At 43.8% G+C, this 13764-nt stretch overlaps 1 protein-coding gene across 5 annotated transcripts in view; it reads right to left on the reverse strand.

Moving 5' to 3' along the window:
- LOC105186893 (protein bric-a-brac 2) overlaps positions 1-13764 on the reverse strand; it is a 36527-nt gene continuing 22763 nt past the window's right edge. For 2 of the 5 annotated variants that reach the window (XM_025307439.1, XM_025307440.1), the window contains exon 6: positions 12336-13764. This exon is cut by the window's right edge and continues 1279 nt beyond it. Coding sequence is in view for 3 of the 5 variants with exons in the window: in XM_011147397.2 (XP_011145699.1) it covers positions 7355-7635 (281 nt within the window). In the remaining 2 variants the exon portion in view is untranslated. Of the gene's footprint in view, positions 267-2918; positions 7636-12335 lie in introns of those variants that run through there. The other 3 variants (XM_011147398.2, XM_025307442.1, XM_011147397.2) reach the window with 3 other exon arrangements.

Genomic DNA, 13764 nt, shown 5'->3' on the forward strand with positions numbered 1-13764 from the left:
AACATGTGACCCCAGGACTCAACGACTGCCTGACGTTCAGTTTCTGTGATATCTGCTATTGTGCGTCGCCCGGCTCCACTTGGTCTTGAAGACACGCTGGCAGATATTGCAATACGCCGCGGAATTGGGTGAGTCCTCGTGCTTGGACGTGATGTGCCGCAGGAGCGCGTGCTGCGTGGTGAACGTGACGCCGCACTTGTCGCAGTATGACGTCGGCGTGTAGGCGCTTCTGGTCGTCAGCGTGCCACCCATCGCCTTCGACGGCTCTACAAATGCATTCCTCGGTTTTTACCTAAATGGAGGGCTGCTAAAGGGAATGCTGGCCATGCGCTCTTGCCCGCGTCTCAAAACACCGTAACGAGAAATCGCACCGGCGCGGGCGCTCGGTGCCGGCGAGCGCGTCTATGGGTGATCGGACCGCTCTGGCGTACATTAACGCATTATGGACCGCTATACTTCTTTCTTAAACTTCTTCTGCTACCGGTTTGCAAATAGGTTTTAAACAAAGTTTAAAACGGACTTCAAGCTGACTGAAATACTTCCATACGGTCCGTAATATGTTACAGCGTTCGCTACCACCAGTGATAATAATAAAGTAATAATAATAGTAGTAATAAACAAGCAGTAATAATAAAAAACAATCTCATTTGTTTATGTGGACATAGGATAAAAAAATATCTCGCTGTCAAACGCCTGACGTGGATCTCTCGAGAGGATCGGCGTCACACATGTGTGGTGTGTGGTAGCGAACGTGTTAAATTATTTATATATTGTATAATAACAATTGATCATATAATATACAACATAATTTGAAAGCTGCAGAAAGAGGAAGAGGAAGAAGCTCTGAAGAGAGTCAAGCAACGCGAGGTGGTGCGAACAGACGGCAAGAAATCTTGTTCCTTCGTCAATCTCAAGCGAATTTTCTCATGCTTGATAAGAACAGATCTTAAGTTGATCATCTCGCGCGTGCGGGTGTACGAAAGAGAAAGAGAGAAAGAAAGAGTCTCGCTGACGTCTCGGGAACCGGGGACGTTGTTTCTTCGCTCGTCGACAACTTACTTGCGCGAGAATTCTATTTAGATCAGACCACTTAATTTAATCAGATGCTTAATTTGTTATGCGGGAAATTAATACGGTGACTCGGCAGAGAGATGCGAAAACATGCGCGTTTATGTCGATTTATTTCACTCGATGTGCGACAACGCGTCGCAAATGGTGATATCGATTTACGCGAGAGGTACCGAATTATTTCTGCCGGCGAATTTTGTAATTACATCGATGTGAATTACCGTGCGATCTATCAATATGGCTAATCAATCCCACCGCTTTCGCATGCCTGCTCCTGAATCATTGAGACATTGTTCTTCGCTTTGTCGTTCGATGTCATCCTTCGTCGAAATAAACATTCGTTGTACGCACTTGCGAGGTGATTTCTATCAATCCATCCGCCACAAACGAAGCGATTGAATCATTTGCCGGAGTACGTTAAGCGTGAGGTCGACAATGAACATTTGCGATCGGCATGACGTACACAGCGATCTTTCGAAATTGCCAAGGACGCAAATGCTATAAATTACGATTCAATTTACTTCGTCGCAGGAGATCACGGTGTCAATTAAAAAATAAAATGTACGAGAAGAATGATAAAATGAAGAACAGAACTCGTCGGAAGAGAGATCCGCAGCCCTCCGAAAGGGTAAAGCGATTAGCTTATCAGGAATGTAAGATGTGTGGTGCGATGCTGATCATTCGAGAGGCGCCGAGACTCCTCCGTCACAAGAGCGTGTCCATCAGAAATTCTTTTATTTACATTTTACTGCGATAACATTTGAAAGCGTAGTCTTATACGATTTTTAATTAAGTTACAAGCTCACAATTATGATACCGAACGTAACGCGTACCTGAATAGAACGCAATGCTCTCATGCTACCACAGGTGTGTGTCCTTCACGTATCTACAGTTAGTCCCTAAACTCGCTGCGACTACATACATCCGCTGTGCTTCCCTCCGCGAGAGAGAAAGAGAGAGAGAGAGAGAGAGAGAGAGAGAGAGAGAGAGAGAGAGAGAAAGAGAATGCTTAACCCTTCCAGACCTAGACGGACGACTCTTACTTACGCCGAGAAAATAACTTTTCCGAGATCCTTGTTTGAACAGAGCGGTGGGTTTTCTTCGAACAGGGACTTCGAAATGGCAGCTTTGGGGTGGAATCGCGTCTAGAAGGGTTGAACGATTTTCGTTTTTATTATTTTTTTTTCTTTCTCGCCCTTCGAACACGTCCTCTCAATTTCGTAACGCGCGGTATGGCACCGGCGAGTTCTACCGGCAAATTTCTCGAAAAGCACGCACATCGCACATCTCAGTTCTCTCCTCGGGATTTTTCGGAATACACGTATAAAAATTTGTCAACCGAGAGAATCGCGTTCTCTTCGAGATCGCCCTGTCAAATCGATCTCGACGAATCCGAGAGATGTGAGATTTCATCACAACGATCCTTCTCCCCCCCTTCCCCCCGTGATTTTCCTCTTCGACCAACTGCGCCAGACTACGGCTGTACTGTGTTGTTTCTTCCGGAAATTTGCGGATAGAATTTCTCTCTTCGCCGCGTCTTGCATTCGCCCCCTCTGCATCTCTATATGTTCTCTGTCAGTACTAAATTCTGCAAATCGTTACATCTCTCTAGGATATACTAATTACCTGAATCATTGCGTCAAAACTTTAACTTCGAACACGTCTACACGCAGACAGAGCCGTGTTCTTCGGCTGTTCTCCTCAGTGAGACCAAAGCTCTTTCTCGTCGTCCGTGTCGCCGCAGTTCGCGATGAACTGTGCGAGACGACCACGCATTACGCACTTTTCTTTTCTGTTCTTTCTCTCGGACGACTTTAATCCGACACACTCGATGGGGGCGATCGTCTTACTCTTATCTCCTCGTTCTCCACGTCTCCTCGCACGGTGACAGCTCTGCGAATTCGACTTCGAAGCGCTCGAGTATCGCGAAGTCCGAGAATCCCTGATCTGTCGAAGCAGCTACATACGCAGCCACATAAATATATTCTCGTACGCTTCTCCGCGTTGCATTAACCCGTTAAGTGCCGAGTTGAGTTGCAGCACTACGTGTCATCTCGACGTCATCGGGACATGGAAAGCACAATTAATCGCGACGCGCGTCTCCCTCTCCGTCTTTCCTTTCTTCGCGGCGCGGTCAATTCTCCGAACGGCAATTAATGGGTTAAATGCGGTTTTTTGGACACGATGACGGCTCCTCGTGCTACGATCAACAACTATGATTACGGATTCACTTATAATACCTACGTGTAAATACTCAGGTGCACAGGTGCGATGTCACTCTCGAAAACGAAACGAAATGCAGACGCACGCGTGCAAGCACGCGTCACACACGCGTGCGTACATACATGCGCCTTGCTCAGTTATTGTACTACTTGTTGCATAATACTTGAATGCGCTCGCTAAAATAAGGTATCCCCGCTTGCGAAATCGCTCCCGTGTATGCAGATTACTTATTTAATAACAACAACAACGGTACGCGTCCGCGTGACGCTTTATATTCAGATCTGTCTTTGGATACATCTGACGCAGAGTTCGCGAATGCACGAAACCAGCGCTTCTCTGAACAATTAGACAATCACATTGAACACCAAGAATTACTATACTGAATTAAAAAATGAATACAATACGCGTGAGTACATGTATACACAGGGTGTCCCAAAGAATCGATGTCTCGACATTCTTGCATTAAGATTTTGGACTTTAATTATATATAAGCTCCAGAGAATATGTTATTAAAATATTGTACTATGCTTTTGGGGCACTCTGTATGTGTGTATGTGTGTGTGTGTATATATATATATATATATATATATACACACACAGCTTAAAAATAATAACTAAATAGGACGTTCATTGCGATTTCGAAGATCACAAGAACTTCCGTATATACGAAGAAAATGTTTGCAACTTCTCAGAACTCGATTTTTAATATATTTGAAACTAAATATAAAAATGCGCGAGAATAAACGATCATTATAACAAAAAAAAAATATATTATTCAAATCGTATAGATTTTTTCTGTCGTTATCTCCTTCTATCGGTAAATTAAGAAAAGTCCCCTTTTCTTTTCATCGCAAGAAGAAAAATGCGCGCGCGCAACTTCTCGTCATCGGGAAACGCTGCTTTCGCGCTCTCGTACAGAGACAATGTTTACACGAAGCCGGTAACAAAAGTAACGGCTACTATATCGATGCACCGCATCGCTAGATATATTCTTGTCTATGGTAAACATCTGGAGAAGTTAATGCATAAAATGTAAAACCAGGTATTCGTGTGTAAGGCACTGTCTATGCGCTGTCTCGACAGCATGAAGCTAAGGCCCGATGTACACATGGAAGCCTCGTTATCCACGAGACAGACTCGTGGTTATTACGCGAGTATAATAACAGTGTTCCTGCAATGAGTTCCTGAGAAAATATATTGAGTTTCTACGTACACACACGCACACACACAAAACTGACGATGTATCCTATATCCGCGATGAAAAGCCACTTCGCATTATCTGCCTTTCCACTCCGTTCTCTCGATAGAATTCGTCTCTCAGTGGAGACTACTCAAGATGTATCGCGACAAAGTGACTTTCTATGAAATTACTTCAAGTACATCGAGATGATGAGAAATGAGGAGGAAATTAACGAGTATCACACCTCGTTGAACAAACGGAGCCGAAGAGCCTTCGAGGTGTACACCGAGCCCAAGAGTCGTTCGCAAAGAAACCTCGGCACATGGCATACGAAACGTGTAAACAGTGTCCGTGTAACAGTGTCGGGGGCGGGGAAGGGGGTGGCTGCGGAGAGAGGATTACGTTGCGGAGCCCCCGGGGTTGCGTCGAGGAGCATAAAAAAATAACTTCGACCCGTTAGTCCTGTGTGAACGAGCGATAGAGATCTCGATAGATAGTCTAATGTCCCGTACTGTAATGACTAGAATCCTTCAAGACCGCCGATTCATTTGTCCCGAGAGGCGACCGGCCGGAATTCCGCACGGAAATACGAGCCCTCCCGCTTTTACCGAGAGGTCCTTACAGCAAACGCGAGGACCCAGTGTACGCGAGATCCTTCTACAAGTATCTTCTAATTCTCCGCAAACTGCGGTAAAACTTCTCAGGAAAAACTTCAATCAGTTTCCCTTTCGCAAGAATCATCTTCCGTGTTGTTTTACTCGTTGCGTTCGCATTGTCGTTAACATCCAGCACATATTTTCTCTCGCGTATGAAATCGCCGGCTCGGACACCGAGTCCTCGTGTTTTGCGTGTTCGCTGCTCCCAGGAGGATTCCGCAGTGGCCCCGGATCGGCGAGAGCCGCCCCTCCTGTGTGTTCGTCTCCCTCTATCTTATTGTGTGACGTATACGAAACGCGGATCCTTAAACACGTATCTCACTGAATTCGCCTCACCGGCGCGCCTAAAGCGCGCAAACTCGCGATCCGCTAACGTTAACACAATCGCCAACTGCGTGGAAACACACTTAGCGAAGATAAATACGCGCGTACAGCAAAGCTAGACACATCAATTCCCGCGTAAACGCATCTCTAAATGCGGCGTCGGTATGACTTTTTCTCTTCTTCCTCATACCGAGCCGAAAGAAAACGCGAGGCATCTCCGCCCCGATCGCGCGAAATCAATCAATCGAAACGCAACTATCCACTACCTTCCAGCGAGTCGTTTCATACAGGTTGCACCCGAGATACGCACAGCAATGTCTCCGGCTCTTCGAGAGAGCAACGAGGTCACGAGGCCTCGTTTGAATATTCGACCGCGAAATATCGTCGCTCGAATCGGGTATACCCTGTACAAGCAGCGCAGTGGGTGAAAAGGATCGGTTGATTTCGAACGAGGCCGAATAAATCACAAAACGCGCTTATCACGTCGTTCACTCAGAGTCATTACAAATATAAATGGTAGCCATCCTCGTCGACTGTCTTTGTTAAAATCGCAAAAATTAGTCGCTTGTACGTCTCTCATTCTCGCCTTTGGTCTCGCTATTTTGTATCGTTTTCTGCGCAGGACACGGATTCGGAATTTTGTTTTCTCTTCTCTCTTCATTCGATCTTCTTCACCCAGCGCTATTATACTTGTTAGGTGTAACGAGCTTGCGAACCGCCGACGATTCTGTGGATCGCGAAATGTCTAAATGCGTTATCAACGAAGATATATAATTCTTTCGCACGATTATAATATATAAATATTTATAATAATAATGCTTTAATACCGCAGTAGAGAAATTCATTTTGCATATTTTAGCCGGACTTAGATAGATTCGACTAAAATCAAAATACACCCACGTTCAGGCAACCACACACATCGTCACTCTTTCCTCGTTAAAAATTAATTCGCTCGCGTAACAACAGCCAACGTTTTCTCAGTTAAACGATGTAAAATTATAAAAAAAGAAAATAGAAAGAAAAAAATGTAAACGCTGCTTCGATACTTCACTCGTTTCGGAGGAAGAGGGTGGTGAAGTGCAAAATCAACGTTTTACGTTGCTTTCAATCAGTCGCGCGAGAGCCCGACTACGGACTTACTTTCCCTACATCGTCTCATGGTGGCAGCACGTTTATTTTCAGCAAACAACGGCGAAACTCGTGTGATGTGATGCCTCCAAATTATAAAGATCAATGCGCCTCTCGAGAAAAGCGCATCCTCCGAACGTGAACGTATTCGCTCGCACGCATCGCGAAGTAAAAATCAGCAAGCAAAGAGGCGCGTAGAGAAAACTTTTCCTTCGCGAGAGAGATTTTCGTCCTCCAGATCTTCGTATATCTTCTTTCTTTTTTTCCTTTTTCTTTCTTTTTTTTTTCGAAAACGGCGATTACGCAGGCGATCGTCACCTTAACGCCGTTTTTAAGCCGAACAACTCCAAAACTCTGTTCATTTCTACGAAATGTAATGCAATACATGCAATGAAGCCACGATGTACTCTTCTTTCTTCAATTTAAAACTAGAAAATATAAATTTTCATTTACAGCGGTAAAATAATCGATAACGTTTAAGTGTAGAATATTTTCTTGTCGACGAGACAGAATTTAATCGTTTGCGAATAAATTGTTCAACTAAATTATTCGAATGCGCAATGTGGAAGAGAGATCCGAAAGGTAGCATAATTAAGGTGACGAGCCGTCTGGCCGCGATCGATCCTATAAAACGATGAACTCTCGTGCAATGAACGCACCGCGAAACACGCCTTCGCGGCGGCGGCGGTGTCGTTCGACCATTTAATGATAGTGTTGCGATCGTCAATGTATATCATTATATCATATATCGCGGTAGACACGCGGACGACGCTCTCTACGAGTCCAATTCGCTTTTCGGGCTGCGCTGCCTGTGCGTTTTCGGCCAATGCATTTGGTGTTTCAGGCGCATGTGACGGCGCAGATCGGTTCTACGACTGAGAGTGGTGTGGCAGAGGATGCAGGTCGTCTGGTTGCGATGCACTTCGAGGTGCTGGGTCAGCGAAGCGAGGTGCCTGTAAACGTTTCCGCAGATTCGGCACGGAAAACGCCCCGGCCCTTGCATCAACGCCTGACCGGTTGTATCGCCAACGTGCTTCCGATTGCGTCCCACCCCCCCTGCAACACATTAACACAGCCACGTGACCCGCCGATTCCTCACAATTATCAACGGATTATAGAACTCACAGGGGAAGGAAGTGTTGGACTCGACTGGGCAGGGCCCGGTGAAGGACGAGTGGAGAGGGTGGAGGGTGGTGAAGGGGCACGATGGTGACACGTTAACACAGGCCATCCATTGCGAGGGGATCGTCAGTCGATTACCGAGAGCGAGAAACTTCGGCCTCGAGAACGCGAGAATTTTAACCCTTTGTCCGGATTGGCGCTTCTTGACACAAGCCGACCACTTCTTCGCGAATCGAGGAGACATCAAGGATGTGCGAGGGCAAAGAGAACATTCCCGATCGAACGATGATTGCAATTTCGCCGGCTCCGCATGCCGCGGGGCCTAAATTGAGATGCACTTTCGCCGCGCTTCCCGTGCCGAACTTGTCGACGTCGACAGAAAAGAGGATCGGGTGAGATCGCTGAATCGCGGGTAAAGGGTTAAAAGAGTCGCGCGCCCTGCCGAGCTGACGCACGACGCATCGACGAAGAACGCGCGTCTGTTCAACACTTTTGGTCCTGGGACGATTTCGTGTGGGGTCAACGTGCACTGTATTATACCGATGTGTTAGCAAGGCGCTGGGTAGGACGTCCCCGAAAAGCGCGCGATCGACTGATGATCCTCCTCGAAAAGTGTACGTGTACGTGTGTGTGTGTGTGCGTGCGTATGTGTGTGTAAACTCTACCCTCTTCGATCGGCTCCCGACCGAGGCTAAGGCTTTGCGTGGGGCCCGAGCAGACCCCCAGCGTCGCATATTCATCTCTAACACACAGTACAACAGTTATCAGATCGTCATGCACGACATCGCTCATTTCTCGTTCAACCCTCACTCGGCTTTCACCCTTGTTGAAAAAAAGCAGCGTTGGACAGCGAGCGATTGATCGATCGTCGTTGTCGTCATCGTCATCGCGTTCTCCGCCCCCACGATCGAACGACAAAGCGCGATCACGCGAAAATCGGAGAATTACGACGAAAATCCAATTCCTCGATCGCGATCGATCAACCCGATTTCCGTTTTTCACTTTCGTCGAAGCGTCTCATTTTGTTCGTTGATCGCGATTGTCGACAATTCGACAATTATAAAGAGGACTAGTCGCTCTAATTTTCATCTCCTCTTATCCGATAATCGTCAACTCTCGACGATCACTCCTTGTGCCCAACGCTGCTCCTGAGACACATACACAAGTCACAAGTGCATTTAATATTGCCCTAGGACACATTGTACAGTTAGTATATAACAGCAACCTGTTATATACGACACGGTCGTAGGTGTACTGCAACAAATATGATTATACATAGCTGCATCGTGAACACAGCGAGCAGATCTCGACGTGATTGTCGTGCCGATGCTCGTTATGGCTAGCAGGCAACGGCACCGACATAAGCTGCACATAATGTATGTAAGTGTATATGCGTGCGTGTATGTATGTATGTATATATGCAGTTAGACTCGCTTGAAATTCACAGTTGTAGCACGAGTTGGCGAGATTATTACGTAAATCGCAGGTAGGTAGGTAGGTAGGTAGGTAGGTAGGTAGGTAGGTAGGTAGGTAGATAGGTAGTAGGTAGGTAGGTAGGTAGGTAGGTAGGTGGTAGGTAGGTAGGTAGGTAGGAGGTAGGTAGGGTAGGTAGGTAGGTAGGTAGGTAGGTAGGTAGGTAGGTAGGTAGGTAGGTAGGTAGGTAGGTAGGTAGATAGGTAGGTAGGTAGGTAGGTAGGTAGGTAGGTAGGTAGGTAGGTAGGTAGGTAGGTAGGTAGGTAGGTAGGTAGGTAGGTAGGTAGGTAGGTAGGTAGGTAGGTAGGTAGGTAGGTAGGTAGGTAGATAGGTAGGTAAGTAGATAGGTAGATAGGTAGGTAAGTAGATAGGTAGGTAGGTAGGTAGGTAGGTAGAGGTGAGTAAATCAGGGTGCGATTGCTGCAATTCGGTCGCCCTAGCGCTGCGTCTCATCACGTGTAGACCCCGACACGTGCGTTGCGTGAAACGACGGAAGTGCAAAAGCGATTCCATTCATTCGTTGTCGTTGTCGTTGTCGTCATCGTCGTCGTTGTCATCGCGGACGTCGTTTATTGCGAGTCGCGGCGCGAGCGTATGTGCAGTTTATGCTCTAAAGTGAAGAAGAAAAAGAAACGAGAGAAAAAAAACAGAGAACAAAGAACGAATCAACGTGGAGGAAGATCCAAAGCGGTGCGGAGAATCCAGACTGTACAAAAGAAAGTACACACGATACACATGAAAAAAGCCGGAGAAACGCTTTTCTTTTTCTTTCTTTATTCGTGAAGGAAAGAGGAGAGTGTCTCACACTCACGGTTGGAATTTACGAGTGTTTCTTTTCTTGTTATTTTTTTTTCCTTTTTTTCTTTCTTTGCAACTTTATTCACACATATGTCCACTTACATTATTAGCCTGCATAAGCCAAACATAGGAGATTACGTAATTGATATATTATTATTTTATATTACTTTTATGTATACATATATATGTCTCATCTCTTTCTTCTTTTATAAATAATGAACTAAGGGAATATATCAATTCGTTTCTATAGGGCAATTAATTAATAGCGGTCTTGTACTTATCTCTTATCAATTCGTGGCAATCCGAGGAATGTGCACATTCGCTTTCTCTCTCTCGTAACAAAATAGTGTTGTCTCGTGTTGGTGTATGTACGCGTGAGTGTCGCGTGTGTATGCAATTTATTACACACGCCTGTAAACACCGTCATTCGATTAATTACACATACGCGCGCATCATATGTGTATATGCGTATATATAAGTATATAAATAAAACGCGGGGATGAATATATATATATATATATTTTTTCTTTATTACATTTTTCGCGCGCGCGTATATATATATATATATATATCTTCTTTCTCAAAAAAACTTAAAACAAGCCGTAAGGTAACTTAGGTAAAAGAAAATTTTACGTAGAAACAAATAAATTAATGTTAACAGCATCCGAACCACGGCTCACGCGCATGCGGCGTACCGTTCTGCAACGTTGAGACTAACGTGCGAATTGTGCAACCAGCGCGGCAAACCGGTTTAAGGCTACGTTAAACCGAATCTCATCGTGATCAATGAAATATATTTAACGATCAATTCCTGCGCGCGACAATAAATTCCCTTGAAATTTTCCTTCTTTGGTTCGCCACGTTTCTAACTAATTAATTGGAATAGAGTGTTCTGCATTTATTAAGATTTACCTTTCAGTCGCGGAGATGCTGAGTGCGATTCAAAAAAAAATTCAATACCAACGACGAAGCCTTGAATTAAATTTCGCGAGTGAAAAGCCGATAAATAAAATCTCATTTTCCAACTTGATCTCATGGGGAATTTATGCCAACGTGAGGATCTCGCGCGAAATTTAATTATCGAGCACAATGAAATGTCGACATCTCGGACAATTGCGACAGATATGTCTACGACGAAACGTTCATTGAAAAATCGACTCTAAATGCCGTCGAAGGCTCCACGACTGAAAGGTGCGTTCCGAAAATGTTTTGTACAACTCAAAATAAAGTTTCACAGGCCAATTTGGAAAGAAATAAATGCATCCGCCCCGCTGGTCTTGATGCATCGGACCGCGAATGAACGAATAATTTCTCCGAAGACGAGTAATCTAACATATATCTACGAGTTGAAATAATTGAACTAGTTGTAATTGCACTAAGTTGCGTTCCCGTTCGCAAACTAGCGTCGGTCCGTCGCACTTGTCACAGTTATAGTTTGCTATAACTTTTTGGTACTTTGCCAGTAAACACTGTTCTCGAACGAAAGAGATCATACATTGCGGGTGGGGTAATAAATCGTTCAATAAAAACGAAAATAGTAGCCTCTCTTTCTCTCTACGGAAAAAAATTACTTGTACTTATCGATAGTCACTTGGTGTGTCACACAGCGCATGTTTCGCGGTGTGCTCGAATGAATCTCCTGTCGATTAAACTTAACACGCACAGAGTGTAAAAGTTGCATTTTTACATTAAACGCACGTACAGTACTGTCCATAAGTTCATAGATATATAATTGCATATGATTGTAAGATAACCTTTTAAAATCATTATATATATATATAATTATATATATATATAATTTTTAGAGAGATATAAACTTTATAAGTATAAATACATATATATTTAACTTTTTAAATAATTATACGTAATTTTATAAATTTTATCCATATTCGCGAACTTATGGACGGTAGTGTAATATTCAAATAAATAAAATCGCTCGTCGTTATACAAACGTAGCTATGTATATATGTATATTCTTATCGAATATTCATTATTCAAGAATTTAATGTAAAATTCGCACAATAATAAGAAAAGATACGTGACTATCGATGAACTCCGAGTCCCTATTTGAAGATGGGGCGAAATGAAAATCCTCCCTAGCGCATGATTGTGCATTCATGTAGTCGCGAAGTCGGAGCTGATTAAAAAGAAAAAAAGAAAAATGAAACAAACAATAACGACAACAAAAATAAACAAAAGATAATAATATAATAATAATAATAACATGATACGGCATATTACGGTGATTCCCCTAATTTTACACCCGTCGCGGGCTAAAACTAAAAAAGGAAAAAATTCAATATATGAACTATATATATTATATATATATATATTATTAGATATATTAAATATATATTTTTTGGCAAGTCTCTGAGCTTAAAAACTAGAGCACGTGAGTATGCGTAATATCATCAACGCAGATCGTGCCTCACGATCTATGATCGATTTAAAAAAAGGAAAGAAAACAGAGAATCCCGCGGAATGTTGAAACGCGTCGACATTAACGGCAAACCGAGAGGATTTATCCCGTCAGAGATGTCGTCTGTAAACGCGCGATGAAAAATGTCGACACGTTCAACTAAAAGATAATAATAATAATGGCACAGAACGACTAATCATGCGTTATCACGTTGCTCTTCGATCGTGGTAAAAATAAAACCGATAGATGCGAAGGCAATCGTCGCTGTCGACATGTGATGCGGTGTAAGATAATGTAGTAAAATGTGTGTATACAAGCTTCGAATAAAATTAAAAATTATAACGCGCACCGGGGCATACGGAAATGACTTGTGTGTCGTCTCGATGAAATTTCCCGGCGTTGAAAACGCGCTCGTAAAAGGGATAAAGGTAACGAATAAATCCATCGTACCAGCAATTCTACCACGATCAAACGCGCCGATGGCCGATCCTCGTTCAACAGGATCGGCCGATCGAACGATAACGGAGAATTTCTTGTGTCGATTTCGCATCACACGAAAAAAATGCACATTCCTCCTTACACTATTAAGTACTGAACTGATTTGACTAGATAAAATAAATCGTTTCCGCTCTGCCTCTGTGTCTTTGGTCACAAAAATGTGTCCTTGTATGTGTGTATATGTGGCTCGGTGAGTGTGAGAGCGTGTACGTCTGTACGCACGCGCGTGTAACAAACATATGCGTGTCTGTGAATGATTCACGTGTCTCTTCTTATGTGCATATACACATATAGATACATATAGATACATATACATACACATATATGTATGTGTACGAATGACTAGGGTGTGAAGTTTTTTTTTCCTTTAAGACAGGTATAACATAGTTTTTCCCCGTCGACGACTTTCTAGAGCAGGATAGGTGATCCGACGATGTCGTTCAATCGCGTCGGCGCGTATGATCGCGCAATTCCTTCTCATTTCATATCCCTTCGTCCTTTTCGCAATAGCGCGCTCGCGATATGGCAAGTAATTTGCGCGGCCGATCTAACCGCGTAACCACATAACAATTAAACTTGAGGAACACGAAAAAATATATGGCACGCAAGCCGTATCCCTCTGTCCAATTACTCGATAAAATTAATTGAATTATGGCATTATGTATATATATATATATAATTTGCAATAAATATATACTCGGCGATATATGCCACTACCTCGTAGAATTGCAATCACCGATTAACAACCGGTAACAACAACATCCGCCGTTTCCACGGAGAGCAAGATGGAACGGCGACGAGACTATTTGGTTCCGTTCTAGCGTATTATTGTCGCGCAGTCGAAACATAAAACCGTGTCCCTTCTCTCCTCGAGA

Source organism: Harpegnathos saltator, unplaced genomic scaffold (genome assembly GCF_003227715.2).
Source record: "Harpegnathos saltator strain DR-91 unplaced genomic scaffold, Hsal_v8.6 scaffold86, whole genome shotgun sequence".
Classification (NCBI taxonomy): Eukaryota; Metazoa; Arthropoda; class Insecta; order Hymenoptera; family Formicidae; genus Harpegnathos; species Harpegnathos saltator.